General features: G+C 43.4%; 1 protein-coding gene across 1 annotated transcript in view; it reads right to left on the reverse strand.

The window, feature by feature from the left end:
• SHROOM3 (shroom family member 3) overlaps window positions 1-20,461 on the reverse strand; it is a 319,221-nt gene extending 298,760 nt beyond the window's left edge. The window contains exon 1 of the mRNA XM_004596223.2: window positions 20,282-20,461. Within this exon, the coding sequence (XP_004596280.2) occupies window positions 20,282-20,446 (165 nt within the window). The 5' untranslated portion in view covers window positions 20,447-20,461. The remainder of the gene's footprint in view (window positions 1-20,281) is intronic.

Here is a 20,461-nt window from a genome sequence, read left to right on the forward strand (position 1 = left end):
TGGCGGAAGTCCTTGGGCCGCTACATGTGCATGGGCATCCTGGATGAAGTTCTAGGCACCTAGCTTCAGCATGGTTCAACCCTAGGTGTTTTGGCCAATTAGGAAGTAAACCAGCAGATGGAAAATACCTTTCTCCATCTCTTCCTCTTTTTTCTGTGACTCTGCCTTTCAAATAAATCTTCAATGAAACCGAAGTCTGAAAATCACACACACTTTCAAAACACACATTATCTATGAAATTTTTAGATTATCACACAATTACTGGTATGATAATTTTTTAAAAGATTTTTAAATTTTTTATTGAAAAGGCAGATTTATGGAGAGGAGGAGAGACAGAGAGAAAGTAGAACAGCCAGGACTGGAACCAGTGTTCATATGGGATCCCAGTGCTTACAGGTGGAGTATTAACCAACTGAGCCTTCATCTTGGGCCCAAGAGTCTTCTTTGATAAAGCTACGGAGAAAGAGCAGGAGAGAGAGATCTTCTAGCCACATCCACAAATGGCTATGATAGGCAAAGCCAGACCAGGCCAATGCTAGGAGCCAGAAACTCCATCTGGGTCTCCCATGTGGGTGGCAGGAGCCCATGTACTTGGGCCATTTTCTGCTGCTTTCCCAGGTGCATTAGCAGGGAGCTGGGTATAAGAGGAGCAGCCAGGAATCCAATCGGTGCTGATAGGGGACGCTGGCATTACACAGCTTGATCCATCCACTGCACCCATCTTTGACAGTTTTGTAGAATTAGCAATTCTAATTTCATTTTAATTTCTTTAATTTCTAGGAGTATAGACTTGGCCTTGATATTCTATGATGCCTCAGTACTCCTTTCGATAAAATGCATGTGCATATCCTCTACCAATTTTATTTTGTGCATGCATTTTTCATAATTTATAAGTAGGAGCTCCTTTTATTTTAAATTCTTTAAACATTTATATATTTTTACCAGACAGGCAAATTTACAGAGAGAAAGAGAGACAGAGAGAAAGATCTTCCGTAAGCTGGTTCACTCCCCAAATGGCCACAACAGGAGCTGAGCTGATCTGCAGCTAGATCACAGTTTGCAGATTATAATATCTAACACACATGCATATCAACACTTATTAGAACTAATATATTCGACAAGGATACAAATATTAACTGTATTTCCACATACCAACAATGAAGAATCCAAAAATGAAATTCAGGAAATATTTCCTTTTAAGATTCATGACAAAAAAAAAAAAAAAAAAACCTTGGTAATAAACTTAATCAGGGAGGCAAACGACTAACTGGAAACTACAAAACGTTACTGAAACAAACTAAAAATAGAAGACATTCTACATTCACAGATTAGAAGGCTTAATATTGCTAATATGTCAAAACAACACATACTCAATATAATCTCTACCAAAATTCCAAACAAATTTATTGCAGAAATAGCGGAAATTCATCCCAAATAACAACAACAACAAAACTTCACAAACAAAAAATTGAGGTTTCATATTTCCTGTTTTCAAAACATATTACAGAGCTACAATAACCAAAACAATGTACTGGTAATAACAATAGGCATATGGACTTCTGGATCAGAATACAGAGTTGAAAAATCAATCATCGCATTTATGATCAAATTGATTATTACAATGCCGTAGCATCTTTTACCAAGAGAGAAAAGGTGCTCATTCTGCCATTTGGTATTGTGAACACTGGATATGCTCATACTAAGTAATGAATTTATGAATTTAGCCCCTTACATTACACTATATACAAAAATCAACTCATGGGCCCAGCGGCGTGGCCTAGCAGCTAAAGTCCTCGCCTTGAACGTGCCGGGATCCCATATGGGCGCTGGTTCTAATCCCGGCAGCTCCACTTCCCATCCAGCTCCCTGCTTGTGGCCTGGGAAAGCAGTTGAGGACGGCCCAATGCATTGGGACCCTGCACCTGCGTGGGAGACCCGGAAGAGGTTCCAGGTTCCCGGCTTCGGATTGGTGCGCACCGGCCGGTTGCGGCTCACTTGGGGAGTGAATCCTCGGATGGAGGATCTTCCTCTCTGTCTCTCCTCCTCTCTCTGTATATCTGACTTTGCAATAAAAATAAATAAATCTTTAAAAAAATTTTTTTTAAACTTTCAAGTATCAAAAGACATTATCAACAGGATAAAAAGCAACATACAGAGTGAGAGAAAAATATTTGCAAATCACTTATCTGATAAGGAATCACCCAGACTATAAAAGGAAAAACACTTCAATCACAAAAACAAATACTCCAATTAAAAAAAAAATGAAAGGCTGGAACAGATATTTTCAGAAAAAATATACAAATGGCCACTAAGCATATGAAAAGATATTTAACACCACTAACCACCAGGGGAATGCAAATCACAGATTCTATTGCATATCCATTAGAAATGCCATTAAAGAAACTTAACAACAGACAATGGCAAGTCTTGGCAGGGATCCGGAGAAGTTGGAGCGCTTGTGCATTGCTGGTGGGAATGTAAAATGGTACAGCCATTGGAGAAAACAGTATGGCCCTCCCTCAAAAACTAGACATATAACTTGCACGTGAGCTGGTAATGCTGCTTCTGGGTAAATATACATAATGATTGAAAGCAGGGACCCAAATAAATGGGATACCTGTCTACAGTGGTCTATTCTGGCACCTGCTGTGGTGTGGACGAACCTTGAAAACACTATACTATGTACACAAAAACTATATACTGATATTTAGAGGAGTAGTCTAATTTGCAAAGACTGAGAGTACAACGGCGACTGCCAGGGGCTGGGAGTAGGGGGCAGCGGGCTAGGAGGAAAGGGGAGTTGGCGTTACAGGGTACAGGCTTTGACTTTGGGAAAACATAAACATTCTAGATGCAGATGGTGGTGACAGCTGCACAATGAGAATGAACTTAGTGCCTCTAAGCTGCGCACTTGAAGATGATTCACATGGCAAATTGCATGTTAGATATTTTACCATAATTTTTTTAAAGTGCACTTGCTATAAAAGAATTCAAACAATACAAAAACATAGGAAGTAAACTTATTTCACTTTTATTTTTTATTTCTTACTTATTTGAAAGGTAGAGTGACAGACCTCACAGACACAGAGAGAAATCTTCCAACCATTTCGCTTCCCAAATGCTTATAACTGCCAAGCCTGGGTTAGGCCAAAACCAGGAGGCAGGGACAGATTCCGGGTTTCCTGGGAGGGTGGCAGGGAGCCAGGCCTTGAGCCCTCACCTGCTGCCTCCCAGGGTGCAAGCCAACAGGAAGCAGAGACAGAATTCAAGCCCAGCCCATGTGATGAGATGTGCACGTCCCAAGAGGCATCTCAACCACTGCCAACAAGCATCTACTCCTTGGGGCCAGCACAATAGCCTAGTGGCTAAAGTCCTCACTTCGCTTGTGTTGGGATTACATATCAGTACTGGTTCATATCCCAGCTGTTCCACTTTCCATCCAGCTCCCTGCTGTGGCCTAGGAAAGCAGTCAAAGATGACCCAAAACCTTGGGACCCTGAACCCACGTGGAAGACTTGGAGGAGGCTCTTGGCTCCTGGGTTTGGATAGGCTCAGTACCAGCCATTGCGGCCACTTGGGCAATGAATCAGCAGATGGAAGATCTTTCTCTCTGTCTCTCCTGTTCCTTGAAAATCTGCCTTTCCAATAAAAATAAAATAAACCTTAAAATAAAATCCTACTCCTTCATCTTCGTGTCCAAATCTCATTCATCCAGTTTCCCTCTGGTTTCAGAAATGAAAGATTCAGCTTTGTATGCCCTGCTCATAGTATTATTTTTTTAAATTCCTTTTGGCCCTCATTGATTAAAACTAACATTTTTCTTTTCTCATTCACTACATTCTGAGCCAAGACATCACTGCTATGTAGTTGCAATCATAGTTTGGCTGGAGTAGTTGTCCAATTTGTTCTATTCTCCATTTTCTGCTGTGGTACCAGATGTCCTCTGCAGGCCCCAATAGGCTGCCTTATCCGTCATATGCATCAGGGCCTTTCATCCACTGCTCCATCTTTTCCACTGAGAACCAGTTCTCACAGGTGGACCCAAGGGCCTAGGCCAGGTGACCTAGGAACCACCACACCCTCTACACCTGGGGCTCACAGACCCAGCACCCCCCACGCAGGCGGGCCCAAGGACCCTGGCAAGGCAACCTGGGCCCCACCAGAACTCCACTCCTGGGGCTAATTCTTTGATTTTTAATATGTCTACCAGATTGGACATAATTGCCACAACCTATTTTTAATTAAAATCTCCATCACCTCAAAAACAAACACCATTTATACTCATTCTCCATTGCTACCCTAGCTTTACACAACCATTAATCTACTTTCTGTTTCTTTACATCTGCCTTTGCTGGACTGTACACAGAGCCACTCAACAGGTGTGCCCTTGGGCCTGGTTTCTTCCACTTCTCTTTCACTGAGCATGTATTTGAGGTCTGTCCATGTTGTAGCATATACAGCAGCAGCACTCAGTTCCTTTTTATTGCCAAATAATACTCCATTATGTGACTATTCACATTTTGTTTAATGGACATTTTAGTCTTTTTCTGCTTCATGGCCAATGTAAACAACGAGGCTCTGAAGATGTGAATGGAAGTCGTATAGACATGTGTTTTTATTTCTTCTGGGCATATAATAGTTGGGAGGAGAATGGCTGGCTGATGTAGCAACTCCCTGTTTAACATTTTAAGAAGCCACCTTCTATCTTCCCAATGTGGCTGCATCATGTCACAATTCCCTCCTGCAACACATGGGTAGGTACATTTTCACCTCCATAAAGCAGCAGTGTAAACGGAATGAAGCAAGGATTTTGACAAAGAAGCATGTAGCTTCTCCCAGGCTTGAGATGCAGGATGGGCGATGCATTTCCTCTTTTCAACTTTCTGAATCTCTAAATTCTAACTAGAGCTAGAGTTCCTGGCACCAAACGTTCAGTAACCCATGCCAAGACCTCCCTCATTATGATGAAATACCCCTCCCTGTGCGCAAACACATTCACAAAGCTAAATTTCAAACACAGTTGTTGTGTCCTGGTGAATACAAAGACCCAAGCATTCATCACTCTCTCTGGTTTTAAATGGAGCATTTACTCACTGCTTTATTACTCTGACTTCAGACTGCTACAGACATGCTTTAACTGAAGGAAAGAAGGATGCCTCTTGCATTATTATATTCAAATAACAAAGTCAGAAAATACAGAACTGGAGGCATGCTTTTTATGAACAGCCAAGTTTAAATAACTGACAACATGAATTGTTGACATACAATCTATTCATCTCTCTGCACATTCAAAATCAAGTTGAGGCTTAACACAGACTGGGAAGCTACTGTTTGTCCATCTTCAGCAAATTCAACCAACACTCAAGGAAATTGGAAATGGACATGATAGTGAGTCAGAAAACATTCATATTGTGGGGCGCTAACCCCCAAAGAAAAGAAGCTTCTGTAAGGTACTTGGCAATGGCCTACTTATTCAAGCAAAATGCATTTTAGTGATTAAAATTACTTTGTTATTTCAAGGTTGGGTTGGGTTGGAAATTATTTTCTATTCTGTGGCCTACTTAGGTAGGAGGCATTACTTCACTGCTGGACGACACCATCAGATATTCTGCACTGGAAAACAGTCTGCTGTCTACTTTATTAAATTTTTTTCTACTTTTTTTACGAGCTGGGTTTGTTGTATGAATTGAATGGGAAGAAACCTAAATAGACAATTCTAGAAACTATCCTTGAAGAGCATCAATCCCCACCCCAGCCAAGAAATTGGTAATTTTCTCTCTCTGTTTTTCTCTCTCTGTATCTTCCATAAGCATCATCCTCTAGAACAAAAGACAGACTGGATCCCACTTTCAGAGGGGACAAAAAAAAATATCTTGGTGATTGAAAAGAAGTAATGGTACAAGCCACATGGGGCTCATCAGTCAATGCAGTAGACGAAAAGAGAAAACAAGCTCATCTTGTAAGAGGCTAAAAGAGGACTTGGGATTCCCATAGTTGGGGATAAAGCTATATTTTTCTTAACACCAACGAAAATATAGGGACTAAGATCCAATGAAGTTCCTTCTGTTTGCAAATGCCCGAAACTTTGGAAAGAGAGCTACACTAGACTTTGGCTACTGGTTTTCAAATGCAAAATGTTTATCTGCAAATAAAGATAGCTGGCAAGGAAGTAGGCAAATGAGGTAAGGAAGGGAAGGCAGTCAACAGGAACATACAAATATACAGGGTTTTCAAAATTGTAACTACCAAAATAAATGTATCTCTTTGCTATTGTTTTTTGAAGATTTATTTGTGCGTTCATTTGAAATGTAGGATAAAAGAGAGAGACAGAAGGAAAGATCTTTCATCTACTGTTGCACTCCCAAATGATCACAAATACTGGTCCAAGCCAGGCTAGAGCCAGAAGCCAGGAATCCCATCCAGTTCTCTACCATGGTGGCAGGAACCCAAGTACTTGGGCCATCCTTTGCCTCCTACCATGTGCATCAGCAGGAAGCTGAACTGGATGCAGAGGCAAGACTTGGTCAACATTTCAACATGGGATGCAAGCATTGCATGTGGAACATGCTGTATCCCAAAATACATACTTTAGCTACTAACCAATTTTCCCATCAACTTTTGAAAACTCCCACTTGTAATCAAGCTGGACACAATTGTAGTCAACAGGAGCACAGCTCCACAGCCAAAACTCCGGGAGCTAGAACACATACAGCTTCGATTGGTCTCATCCCAGGGAAATGGGAACTGGGCCCTTTGTAGACCTGTTCCCATTTGTAGTCAGTTCTGGGTGCAGAGTTGGTCCTGGTGTTATTAATCCTAGTGGCAAAGAGAGGCAAGAGTAAACTCTGAAACAAAGTAGAGTAAATGCTAAGATGGTTGAAAGTTGAGCTAAGGTACAGAGAAGTGAAGGGGTGAGTATGGCAGGAGCAGGGTCAGCTTCAACTGGAGAGAAAGAGAAAAAGAAAATTCCCCCTCATTGGAATCAGAAACCTAATCCTTATTTATTTATTTATTTATGTATGTATTTATTATTGGAAAGGCAGATATACAGAGAGAAAGATCTTCCCTCCACTGGTTCACTCCCTAAGTGGCTACAATGACGAGAGCTGAGGCAATCTGAAGCCATGAGCCAAGAGCTTCTTCTGGGTCTGTTACTCGAGTGCAGGGCCCCAAGGGCTTGGGCCATCCTCCACTGCTTTTCCAGGCCAAAAGCAGGGAGCTGGATGGGAAGTGGAGTGACCAGGACTTAAACCATCACCCATATGGGATCCTGGCATGCGCAAGGCAAGGATTTTAGCCACTAGGCTACTGCACTGAACCCAACATCTCTTCCTCTTCATAAAAATCAAACTTCGGCCCAGCACGGTAGCATAGTGGCTAAAGTCCTCACCTTGAAAGCTCTGGGATTCCATATGGGTGCTGCTTCCCATCCAGCTCCCTGCTTGTGGCCTGGGAAAGCAGCTGAGGACAGCCCAAAGCCTTGAAATCCTGCACCCATGTGGGAAACCTGGAGGAAGTTCCTAGCTCCTGTCTCCTGGCTTCAGATCAGCACAGCACCGGCCATTGTGACCACGTGGATAATAAATCATTGGACTGAAGATCTGCCTCTTTGCCTCTCCTCCTCTCTGTATATCTGACTTTGCAAATAAAAAAAAATAATAGCAATAAATCTAAAAAAAAATTTCAAACTTATTCTAACAAAATAATAAACAAAAGAAGCTAGCATAGTATCTGACCCATAGCAAAGACAGTAAGTATAAATAATGTCATTATATATTAATTTCCCTTTTTCTATTATGCAGCCCTTTCTTATTCGTTTTGCCTTATCTATGAAATAAGCAACGTGGTAGAAGTACTTTGCAGCACCTGGGTTCAGAGATTTTTGTTTTGTATTTTGCATACATCTTGGCCCTCTGGAAGGGGTCCTCACAGACTGTCCTTCAAGTTCAAATCCATGGACTTACATATGTTGGGATAACTTTCATGAGAGTGCCAACAGCCACTGAATCATAGACTTTGAGCCAACAGTCCCACCATGCAACTGTGAATGCAATCCTGAAGAATCACACACATTTTTTTAATTGTCCTCCTGCTGCTGTCTTACCCTTAGGTCAATGGCTGCCTTGTTTTTGGCTTATTATTCATGAACAAAGATCAACATATGAAAAACATACACAAAGAAACAAGGCCTAAGAGGAAAGTGTCAGCTATTTTCTGCTTTCCCATCTCATGAGTGAGTTTCTCTCTTATTCTTGTCATTGTTTGTCTCAGCCCCCAACATGTGTACTTAATTCTGGAACCCCGCCAGACCTTCAGTCTGAATTCCAGCAGCTGATGTCCCAGTTTCCATGAGACTAGGCTTACCCACTGCGAGATTCTCAGAGGATACACAGAAGATGATAAAAGCCTTCAATTACATGCACCCAACTTCCTCCAACGTCCATCTTTTCAAGGGAAAATGGAAAGACAGCTTATTCTAGAAGCTCTTTCTTCTTATCTCCTAGCAAAGGGATAGCTACAGGATATAACTGAATTAAGTGATAAGTACTTAAGATTAATCTGAAGGATGTTTCCTTGCATTAACTTGACTGCTTTTATATCAAATTCACACCGCAGTTCATTTTAGATTTTGAGATCTTCTTCAGAATCTCAGGATCTGTCTTAAGCAGGTTTCCAGGAACCAAAAAGAGCAGGATGGGTCCAAGTTAGCTAGGACTCAGCAAGCATCAAAGGCACAGAGGGTGTACCCATTGGGTGTGGAATTCCCAAGATCACGCCAAATGTCTGCTTGGGAAAGCCAGACAAGCACACCTTACAGGGTGCACTTCACCTTACAAGGTGAATGCCAATGAGTAGAATGCAGATGAGTAGAAAGGTAGTCAATGGAGCAGCAGAGCCAGCTGGAAGAACAAAGCAGGTGCACTCCACTGTGATGAAGTAAGGGCTAGGAAGGAACACACAAAGTGAGATAAGGTTTGGTATCATGGATACTCCCATGAATGACCACCCACTGTAGTGCCCGTCTCATGACCAGGTCTCTTCACCAAGCAGTGGGCATGATTCAGAACATCCACACTGAACCATTGGTCAGGGCTCTACCAGTTCGTACCTTATGTCTGACTTCCTACATTCTCTGGATTTAGTCCCTTGTTGGCTTAGAACTGTTAATTTCTCATTTACGGTTTCTCCTTGGTTGCCAGGTCTGATTTGGGGGATGAAGGTTTTGTCCTGGCCTATGCAGGTGATGGAATGAGTCCAACCCAAAGTTAGAACCTAACCAAAGTAAAAAGTAGCAGAAAAATAAGTTCTAGAAGCATATGGAGTCAAATTTAATTCTTCTTCTTCTTCTTTTTGGCAGGGGTGGGGGAAGAGTTTATTATTTGAAGGCAAGAGAGGGAAGGAAAAGAAGGGGGAGAAAGATAAGAAATCACCCATTTGCTGGTTCGCTCTCCAAGTGGCAGCAACAGCCATATCTGAGTTTCAAGGAGTACTTGATCCATCTTCTACAGTTTTACCAAGCACATTAGCAAGGAGCTCAGAAGAGGAACAACCAGGACTCAAACCAGCCCTCTGGTGTATAATGCCAGCCTTGCAAGCAGTGACTTAGCCTGCTTACCACAGTGTCTACCCCTCCATTTCAATTCTTAAAGACAGGTAAAGCCACCCTCGTTTCTTCATACAGGAGACCTTAAGCATGCATTGGTTCACCTGCTTCACATGGTATGCTGCTCTTTCAACTGATCATGACATGGGGGTACTGTAGATAGAAGAGCTCTTTAGAACAACAAAATGATCATGCAGTTCTCAATAACTTTATTCACTTAATTTTTAAATTATTTCTAGAGAGATGGGGAGAATTCTCATCTACTTGCTCACTCTTCAACACCTACAATAGCCAGGGCTTGAAACTCAGTTTAACTCTCCCTCTTGGGTGGCAGGAACCCAGCCACCTGTGCTATCACTGCTGCTTCCCAGGATCTGTATTGTAAGAAAGTGGAATTAGGAGCTGGAGCTGGATATGCTGGATATGCAACACTGGTTTTCTGGTTCCAGAACATGGGTGCCTGAGCTACTAGTCCAGACGTCTACCCCAGTTGTCAATATTTTTCAGACTCAAATTTTAAAAAGTCTTAGATCTGCCTTTACTACATCTGAGTTTTCTGGCTTTTACCAAGTTTCCAATTTCCTTGTCTATAAAATGGAAATAACAGAAGGAGTTCCCGTTTTGTGATGTTTCCATGAGCTGGTATGCCAGTTATAGAACATAATCTCCACAAACCTAATCAGACAGTTGCACCAAAACCTTGGACCATTGTTGTGGTTCAGTGGGTTGAGCCACTGCCTGCTCTGCTAACGTACCATTTGAATCCCAGATAGAGTCCTGGTTGCTCCACTTCCAGTGCAGCTTCCTGTTGATGCACCTGAGAAAGTGGCAAAAGGTAAGTCCTCAGCTCCTGAATCCATGTGGTAGATCAGGATGGAATACCAGGCTCCTAGCTTCATCCTGGTCCAGTCCCAGCCATTGTGACTGTTTGGGAAGTGAATCAAGTATGGGAGATCTGGCTCTGGCTCTCTGTAACTCCACCTTCCAAAGAACTAACTAAATCCTTAAAGACAAAAAAAAAAGAAAAAAAAAAAAAAAAAAAAAAAAGCAACCTGGAGTTGCTTGGAGTAGAAAATAACCCAACAAATGAACAGTGATAGAGTGAGAGTCAAGCGATATATTTTCTCCCAAGTCATTTTGAAAAAAGGATATTTACAGATTATGTTTTATTTATTCCATCAGCTACCAGGAATGTTCACAATTGGTTTTTGGAGACTGCTGTCCTATTATAGACCCAGGAACTGCCTCAAAAATGCCAATGACTTGGGCCGGGGGGGATTGGAGAGTGGAGGTTTAGGGTGGGAGAAGGCGGCTTTAAGAGCCACACTAAAAATCTAGAACTCAAGTACACACTGGGAGTAGGGAGAGCTCCTGGAGTGACATAACCCCCCATTCCTTGCGTCTCAATCCACAGCCTGCAAGATCCCATATAAGCTGACCCCTGCCTACCTTTCTCTGTGACCTCCTAACCCTCTCTTCCTTGCTCCAATGACTTTAATTTCCAAGACCTTGTCTTGGCCCAACTTACAAATTTGTTCACCTGTTTGATCTCTTCCTTCTCACCATCAAGTCTCAGCTCAGATGTTATCGGTTCTGAAACTTCTTTTATGATCACCCTGATGGATGTTAACTTTCTTCCCCGGCTCCTACCTGACAGGTACTGCCACTCTGGGACCTATCATATCAAAGTGTTTCTGCTTTTGTTTTTTTTTTTTCCTTAATAGTACTTAACACACCCTGAAACTAAATTGTCACACACCTGTTGGTGGCCAGTCTTTCTTCCAGAACATAAGCTCCTCAGGAGCAGAGGACTCTTTCGTTCAGTGTTTCAGAGTGAGGTAACCACCACTGCTGGTGGTGATGTAGAAAATCTGCAAGCATCAACTCAGCTATAGGAGTGGCTTGTTACCCCCGTATCCCTACACTTCCACTTCCAGTTCTCACTGTCGCATCACAAATAACATTTGGATTCATCTCAAAGTACTGCTGCATGGCTTAGTCTACTGGATACTCTAACAACTTTGTTAGGTGATAATGTTTCATTTAACGGGTCAGAAACCATGGTGCAGTGAGTTATGTTGTCACTTGGAACACCCGCCACCATATGACAGTGTGTAGGATCAAGTCCCCCTTCTGCTTCCAATCCAGCTTCCTGCCACTGCATACCCTGGTATGCAGCAGATGATGGCTTAAGTACTTTGGTCCTTGCCATTCACTTGGGTGACCAGGATGGAGGTCCTGGATTCAGACTTTGGTCCAGTCTAGCCCTGGCTATTGCATGCATTTGAAGGGTGAATCAACAGTAGGAGGATCTCTCTCTGCCTTTCAAATAGATAAACAATAAGTAAGTTTTTTAGGAAAAAAAATGTCCCAGGCAAGCATCATGATAAACTGGACAAAACCTCTGCCTGCAGCACCAGCATCCCATATGAGTGCCACTCGTGTCCTGGTTGCTCCATTTCAGGTCCAGCTCCCTCTCATGGCCAGGGAAAGCAATGGAGGAGGGCCAAGTAAATTCTTGGGCCCCGGCACCCACGTGGAAACCTGGAAGAAGCTCCTGGCTCCCAGCTTTTGGTCAGCTCAGCTCCAGCCATGTCGGACAGTTAGGACATGAATAAGCTAACAGAAGATTCTCTCTCTCCCAAGACCTTTCTCTATGTATCTCCCTTTTACTGTAAATCTGCCTTTTAAATAAAAACAAACAAATCTTTCCCAAAAAATTCGCTAAAATCACATAAAAATTTCCAACCAAAAAATGCAGGTCAACACAGAAAAGGATATTGCAAATAGATACAGAAGAATGAGAAAGGCAGGTGACGTAAGAGCAGAGAGGATCAGCCACCCAGGACTGTTTTGTGCTGGGTATCAGCTTCCCACTCAGGAAAGTGTGCTCCGAAGACAAAGCAGGGAGGATGTTTCACTCCTGACCCTCAGACCGTCAGTCCTCAGGACAGCTGTAATGGGGGAAAGCTATTAGGAGGGCCAAGAGGCTGGGCTGAGATCCAGTGGGAGCAGCTCAGCCTGGCATGGTTTCCACTGAGAAGCCCCCAGGGACCTGAGAGCACAGGAGATGGATGGGTGGACTCCTGGGATGCAGCGAGCGGAAGAGCAAGGGTTTCGCAGCTTCTTGGATCCAAGCTTCACGGCCTGGAACCACATCAAAAAGGAGAGATGTGGGAGAATCCGTCCATGCAAGAGTGAAGATCCAGGATGTCCTCTGAGGTTTTGTTTGCTTCCAAGATTGATAGAAAGCTGCTCACTATGGGTCGCCAATCGCACAGTGGGCTCACTAAAATGAAGCGCCTGGCTCTTGGATTAAACTATGTGCATGTGCAGGAGGCTTGGGAACCCATTAGCATTAAAAGAAAGAATAATCCTTATGGATGCTAAGATTTCCTTGGACACCACAGCAGCCTGCTGCTTGAATAAATGTGATTGAATAAACAACACCGATAGGACCACCAGCTCAATCTTGGCTAAAAACACCTCAAAGTGTAACTTTTTCCAAGTTGAAAACACCATTAAAATGAAAGAGAAACTTAACCTGCTTGCCTAAAGTTTCAAAACAAGTTGTTCTAGCAGTCTGTCTGTATACCACCTTAGATTGCCTTGTAGCAAAGATATTTTAATAAGACCCTCTCCACTCATGAACTTATTTCCATTTTCATAATTCTTACATGCGAAAACTGTCGATAAGAAGAGAAGGTGGGATAATAGGCAGAAGAAAGAAAGGGAATGGAGTTAGGAAGGAAGGCCTTTTAGCTTCTAGAAGTTAATAATCTAACAAAGGAACTAGGTTTGTTATGAGAGACTAAAGTAAGCGGAAAACAAGTAAGCCATCCTACACAGACAGAGAGAGAGAGAGTTTGTGAAGGCAGAAGTCATCTTGGCAAACAAGGGAGTTCTCCGGTGTGGAGATTTATTAATTGTGGAGATCTATCCCTCAACCAGACCACCAGATGCCCAAGAGACCCGAATCTCAGACCTTCTGGGCAGACTGAGAATGTAGCAGGAAGCAGACTTTCTGCTGAGTCTGCGGACTGACGCAGCATGCCTGGGAAGGTGTGAGGCATCTTCATTATCATCTCCCTCTTCCTTTAGTAATTATGGTTTGAACGTATCTGAGTACAAAGTTCTGTTAGATTCCCAGACTCTGGACTTCTGTCCTCTATGTATTAATAAAGTGGGGTTACACAGTTGCTGAGTTCCCTTTCAGCTTCAAAATTGAGCAAGTCACTTAATTCTTAGGAGAGTGTTGTTCGTGAAATGAGCTATATTCTGCTAAGACATATGAAACAAGGCAAGTAAAATTCATTTGGTTTTAAAGAGGTTATGGTTGACTGACAGGTTGATGCTAAATGCAAACAACTCTTTCATTAGAAGATAGCATGGGAACAGTTGCTTGGTGTACAGACTGACCCTGCATCTCACATCGGAGTGCCTGTGTGACAGTCCCAGCTCCACTCTCAGCTCCAGCCTGCTGGCAACTCTGTATCCTGGGAGGGAGCAGACAGGGGCTCAAGCAGTTGAATCCCTCTGCCCAGGTGGGAGACCTGGATGGAGTTCTTGGTTCCCAGGGGCAGCCTGGCCCAGGCCTAGCTTTCAGAATTATTTGGAGAATGAACCAGTAGCTGGAAAATATGTCTGTGTTTCTATGCCATTTTCTGTGTGCCTTTTAAATAAATAAATCCATTTAAAGTTAATATTTAATCCATAATTTGTACATAGTATATCATAAACCATCCAGATGATTATGCCATAATTAATGATTATATATAACATATTGTGTAAGAGGTTATTAGCATAAGACATTATATGTTGATTTATTATAATTTTGTATACTTATAACTATGACATAATAGACAATTTATATAAATTTTTTCCCTCAGGGCAGTGGATTTCCCTTAAATTCTAAAACCTACATTTGAAGAGCACATAAAAGTACTGTTTAGGTGGAGACACCATGAAAATAAGTTCCACAGAGCAATAAATGGTCATCCAATTTGTTAATCTTGAACTATTTAATGGGGTGCTTGAAGAGCAGTCACATCTATTTTGCAGGACTGTACAGGATGAAGAATTTTGGAAACAAAAAAAGCTTTCCTCTAATAGGTTTAAAAACCTATGTAGCAGAAGGTCAATCCCCACTTTCACCCAGATAGCAGTTCTAGGAGCTAGACAAGGCCAACTGTTTGGCAGGCACAGTGGACTGGATGGCACAGCGTGTCACATGCACAGGCTCTGGAACTAGAATGCCTGGGTTGAATTCCTAACTCTCCCTTGAACCAACTGTGAGATCCTCAATCCCAGCCTCAAACTGTCTCACTTATCCACCACAAGAACCAGTATCACCTTCCTTATAGGGTTGGGGAAATCCAATGAATTAACACAGGTCTCTTGGGGTAGAGCCCAGAATATGGGCAGCAGCAGCCAGCACAAGCCAGCAGTCCCACAAGTTTGTGTTGACTGTTGTTATTGCTGCTGCTTCATTTGTGAACCCTTGGGAGCAGGTGCATCCCCACAGCAGGTGTACCTGCTTTTCCCAGCCACAATGCAGAGTGAGTCACAATAAAATCAAGCTGCCAACTTCCTGAACGATTGAATTACCCAAGCGTCCACTTAGAATCACTCGAAAACATGACCCTTTCTTTCTGAAATCCATACACCCTTTCCTCAACCCCGCCTTTCCTTTTCAGGACTTTGAAATCCCCAAAAAAGTTGATTTGAAAATGATTTCTTTTATTGCCACTCCCTTTATAATTCCTTTTCTTTGTTCATACTCCTGCTTCATTTGTACTTAAAGAAAGACGATAGTTCATTATACTGTCATTCCAACTGCAGTTTATAACCCCTGTGGACAACGTGAGCATGCCTTATCTACATAGGACTTATTGTGTTTTACCTCTTCCCTTAAAATGAACAGGGGTCACCTCACCTCAGAGAAATTATAGACATTTTGTATGACCTAATGTGCACTTCTTTTTAAATATCTGGTTTGTATATGATTTGTCATTGAATTTCATTTTAGTCTCACTTCTAAGTATGCCTCAATTAAATGGACTTTCACCAACGCTCAAATACCTGGTGACAGACAAAATAATGTCCTCTCCCCTCAACGACATTGTAAAATACTAGGTTCGGCCTGGCGTGGTTGCCTAGCGGCTGAAGTCCTCATCTTGCATGTGCCGGGATCCCTTACGAGTGCTAATTCGTATCCCAGCAGCCCCACTTCTCATCCAGTTCTCTGCTTGTGGCTTGGGAGAGCAGTCAAGAATGGCCCAAAGCCTTGAGACCTTCCACCCATGTGGGAGACCCGGAAGAGGCTCCTGGCTTCAGATCAGTTCTGCTCTGACCATTGCGGCCACTTGGGGAGTGGACCATCAGATGGAAGACCTTTGTCTCTCCTTCTCTCTATAAATCTGCCTTTCCAATAAAAACAAACAAATCTTTCAAAACAAACCCTAGGTTAATACAACAAAGAGGAAACTGAGATTGTAAATGGAATTAAGTTAACTAACCAGCTGATTTTCAAATAGGAAGATTATTCTGGATTATCCTGGCAGGCCCAAATCACAAATATCCTTGAAAGTGGAAGAAGGAAATGAGGCAGAATTTGGAGGGATGCAATGTGAGGACTCAGCCTGGGAAGATTCTAGAAGCTAGACAGTAAGAAGATCGACTCTCCCAAGAAGTATCCAATGAGGAAGACAGTCCTGCAGACAATTTCAGGTGAGCCCAGTGAGCTATTTGTCAACTTAGAACCTTCAGAATATGTGTTAGTTAATGTGAATCCTTGGCAACTACCACTTTCTGGTTATCTGAGCCTACCAAGAACAGATACCTCCCTTTTCTGAAAACCTGGCTAGCAGCCTGAGCCTCCCCACTTCACTGCTCACCTCTTCGTGTTGTCTTTGTGTACATATATACACATATGTTTTCACTTTTTAAAAAATATTTATTTTTGTTTGAAAGGCAGATTGAGAAGATCTTCCACTCACTGGTTCATTCCCCAAACAGCTGTGATAGCCAGAGCTCAGCTGACTCAAAGACAAGAACCAGGAGCTTCCTCCAGGTCTCCAACATGGATGTAGGGTTCCAAGGTTTTGGGTCATGGACATGAACAGCCGGGACATGAACCAGTGCCTGTATGGGATGCCAGTGCCACAGGGCAGATGATGAGCCCATTGCGCTGCCATGTCATCCCTGCATGTTCACGTTTATTTAAAAGACACAAAGACAGATCTCTCATGTGCAAGTTTAGTCTCCAAATGCCAGCAACAGCCAGGCCTGGGCCAGGCTGCAGCAAGGGGCCTGGAACTCAAGCCAAGTCTCCCATGTGGATATCAGGGACCTAAACACCTGAGCCATCATTGGCAGCTCTGACACCACACGGCATTGCTGTGCATTCCCAAACTGCTTATACTCTTGTTGTTTGGGACTTTTTGTATGCCAACTAAACCTGTCTCCTAGAAGAATAAAAAGCAGCAACCCTGATCTGATCTTTTTTTTTTTTTTGCTTAAGATTTATTTTTATTGGAAAGGAACAGAGGAGGAGAGACAGAGAGGAAGATCTTCCGTCCGATGATTCACTCCCCAAGTGGCCGCAACGGCCGGTGTTGTGCCTATCCGATGCCAGGAACCAGGAACTTCTTTCCGGATTTCCCACAGGGGTACAGGGTCCCAATGCTCTGGGCCGTCCTCGACTGCTTCCCCAGGTCACAAGCAGGGAGCTGGATGGGAAGTGGAGCTGCCGGGATTAGAATCAGCACCCATATGGGTGAGCTCCCACTGGTTGATGTGAGGGCTGAGTATGTGCTGGGCAGAACCAAGCTGGACTGCAACACCCATTGGTTCCATGGAAGTCGGGGCTGAAAACAGAACCAACCCAGCAATTGCAACCACCAGCTGATCGGGGCAATGGACTGTGCGGGCCCTGTATTTGCTAGTACATACAAGAATCTGGTCTGGGAACACCTCAAAGTTTCTTTGGGCATCTCCCCAGTTGAACTACCGGACTCAGAACCCTAACCAAGAAAAGACAGAAGACAGAACAAGTCAATCAACCACCTCAGCTATATGTTGGCAGCGAAATACTGGGCAAATGGAGACTCTATGATGGACTATATCAATCAGTGCATTCTTCAATGACCTCATCATGCTTGGAGTGGCGAGATTGGCAGCGATTCATAACTGGTCAACTATCAAAACCACTTGAGCAAGACCCTCAGAGCATGCCCCACATCTGGGACCTGGGGTGGGTGGGAGACTGGGTGGGGCTTCTCCCTCAATATCCCCCTTTACCTCAGATACATGAAGAAAACAATATGGAAATAATAGTCTTACCCACTTCCCTATAGCCCTTGAACCTTTTTACCCTAATTACCTATGTAAAGATTGTCAAAAATATAATGAAAAATGAAAAAAAATAAACACAGAAAAAAAGAAAAAAGAAAAAAAAAAGAATCAGCACCCATATGGGATCCCAGTGCATTCAAGGAAGGACTTTAGCCACTAGGCCACTGCGCCAGGCCCAGCAACCTGATCTTTACTAACATCCTTTGAGTTCCCTCCATGTAGCACATACTATACTAAATGTGTGGCTGCTTTTCATGCTACGACCCCTGCTAAGATAATCATGAAATGAGGGTTCCTCCATTCTGTGGGTATAACGGAGACCCAGACGCAAGCTCGTTACAGAGAGGATTACCTCGCTCTGGTATTTGCTCTGGTAGCACACTATTCTAGTGCACACATGCATAGCACCATCAAAGGCCGGGCATAGTGAGTGTACAGCTAAAGTTCGTGGGTTTTTTGGTTTGTTTTTTTGTTTTTTTAATATTGGAAAGGCAGATATACAGAGAGGAGGAGAGACAGAGAGGAAGATCTTCAGTCCGAGGATTCACTCCCCAAGTGACCACAACGGCCAGTGTTGCGCCAACCCGAAGCCAGGGGCCAGGAACCTCTTCCAGGTCTCCCATGTGGGTGCAGGGTCCAAAGGCTTTGGGCTGTCCTCGACTGCTTTCCCAGGCCACAAGCAGGGAGCTGGATGGGAAGTGGAGCTTCCGAGACCAGAACCAACGCCCACATGGGATCCCAGTGCATTCAAGGTGAAGACCTTAGCCGCTAGGCCACCATGCCGGGCCCTGCATAGCTAAAGTTTTAAAATTCAGAGAAGTTGGTCATAGATGGTCTCAGATGCTTGCCAGCAGCCATCCTCCCAACCTTTCTTCCTGGAAAATGAACCTTAACTTGTTTCCAGACTGGCAAAGATTCCTTGAATTCAGAAAAGATAAATCTTTTGTGGAACCCATGAGAGAAATCCTAAGCAGTGGCCATTCCAATCCCCTTCATCAGCAATTGGTCTAACAGTAGGCAGGTGGCACAGCTCTGGTCAACGAGATGCAAGCACAAGTCTGATGGCGAAACCAGAAGCCAAAAACCTGCTCGGAATGAAGATGCAATGCTGGACGTGCAACATCTGTTATTCAGCCATGAACACGAAAGCCAAGAATGAGAGAGTGGAAACAGGGAAGTGGGCTCCTTCCTGACAGTACCAAACTGCTGCTCTTTTTCTGGTTAACGCAGCTTCAGGGTCCTGTACTAGGAGAAGACCAAACTGTAAGTTACTTAGTTACTTAGGGCCACTATAAGGCGGACTGGCTGATGCACAAACATCCACACCTAGCTCCTTAGAAAGCTAAGGGAAAGCCACGCGGTTTACAGGGGAATCTTGTACAGTCTTGGCTGACTGCTACAAACCCCAACTCTCACAGGCTCACCCACGGAAGAACCATTCTGGTCTTGCGCAAAACACACACGGGGGTGGGGGTGTGAAACATAATCTCAACAGAAGACAGAGCTCCAATGCAGTGCAAATGTTTTTTTTCCCCACCCTCAAATGAAAGGACTTTTCTCCTTCAATTAAAGGGGTTCACTGAGGAAGGGGCGTGTGGGCAATGCACTCATATATTCCATTGTGCCAGGCTATTAATATTCTGAAATTTTCAAAAGAAATATTTTAACAAATGCTGTTTATCTCTGTAACACACCAGGAAAAAGAAATATGAGAGACCAAGGCGCAAACAGGATTCATTCACACAGATAAACTGAGGCACAGGACAGGATAGCCAAAGCCTTGAAAAAGGAATATAAATACACAGAAAATGCACAGTGATGGTTTGCTCTTGAATTGCACTTAAAACTGACTTAATCCTGAGAACTTAAAAGCAACAAAAGATAGTTACACAGTTAATTAGACAATTATGAAAACATTAAAATATTTGTGAATGGTGGATATTTTCATTTGCAGGAAGGAAGAGCAGGCACTTTTCTAGACACAGGTATAAGTATGCCACTATTTTAACCCTGTAGTTAATCTTTAATCTGACTTGTAACCAAAAAATTGCTGTAGTAGCACAGTTTCATCCATAAGAGTATCCATCAAATGAACACATCCCTCCCCCAACCCCCGGGGAGGATTTCGCAGCATGAAGGAGGTAGACCAATTTTTCTTCTCAAATATCAAGCTATCCCAAATATTTCCAGCAAACAGAGTGGTGGAAAATATCACATTCAGTCCTATTGAAGCCACACTTGGCGGTATTTTCCATTGACGAACATGACAGAAGTTTCCCCTTTAAAATCTAAGTGATGAGGGCAGTGGGCCCAAAAACCTACCTTGGAGATGATTAGGGGCTCTCCGTGCTCCAGGCCACCTTTCAGCGTGAAACCCCACGGAGCCCCTCCTTCCAGGAAGGCTTCCAGGTAAATATACCTTCCCTGGGGCGCCAGGTCCCGGCCCAGACTGGCGCCGGCCTCCTCGACGTGCTCAGGGGTCCTCATCACGCCAAAAACATG

This window comes from Ochotona princeps, chromosome 7, assembly GCF_030435755.1.
Source record: "Ochotona princeps isolate mOchPri1 chromosome 7, mOchPri1.hap1, whole genome shotgun sequence".
NCBI lineage: Eukaryota > Metazoa > Chordata > Mammalia > Lagomorpha > Ochotonidae > Ochotona > Ochotona princeps.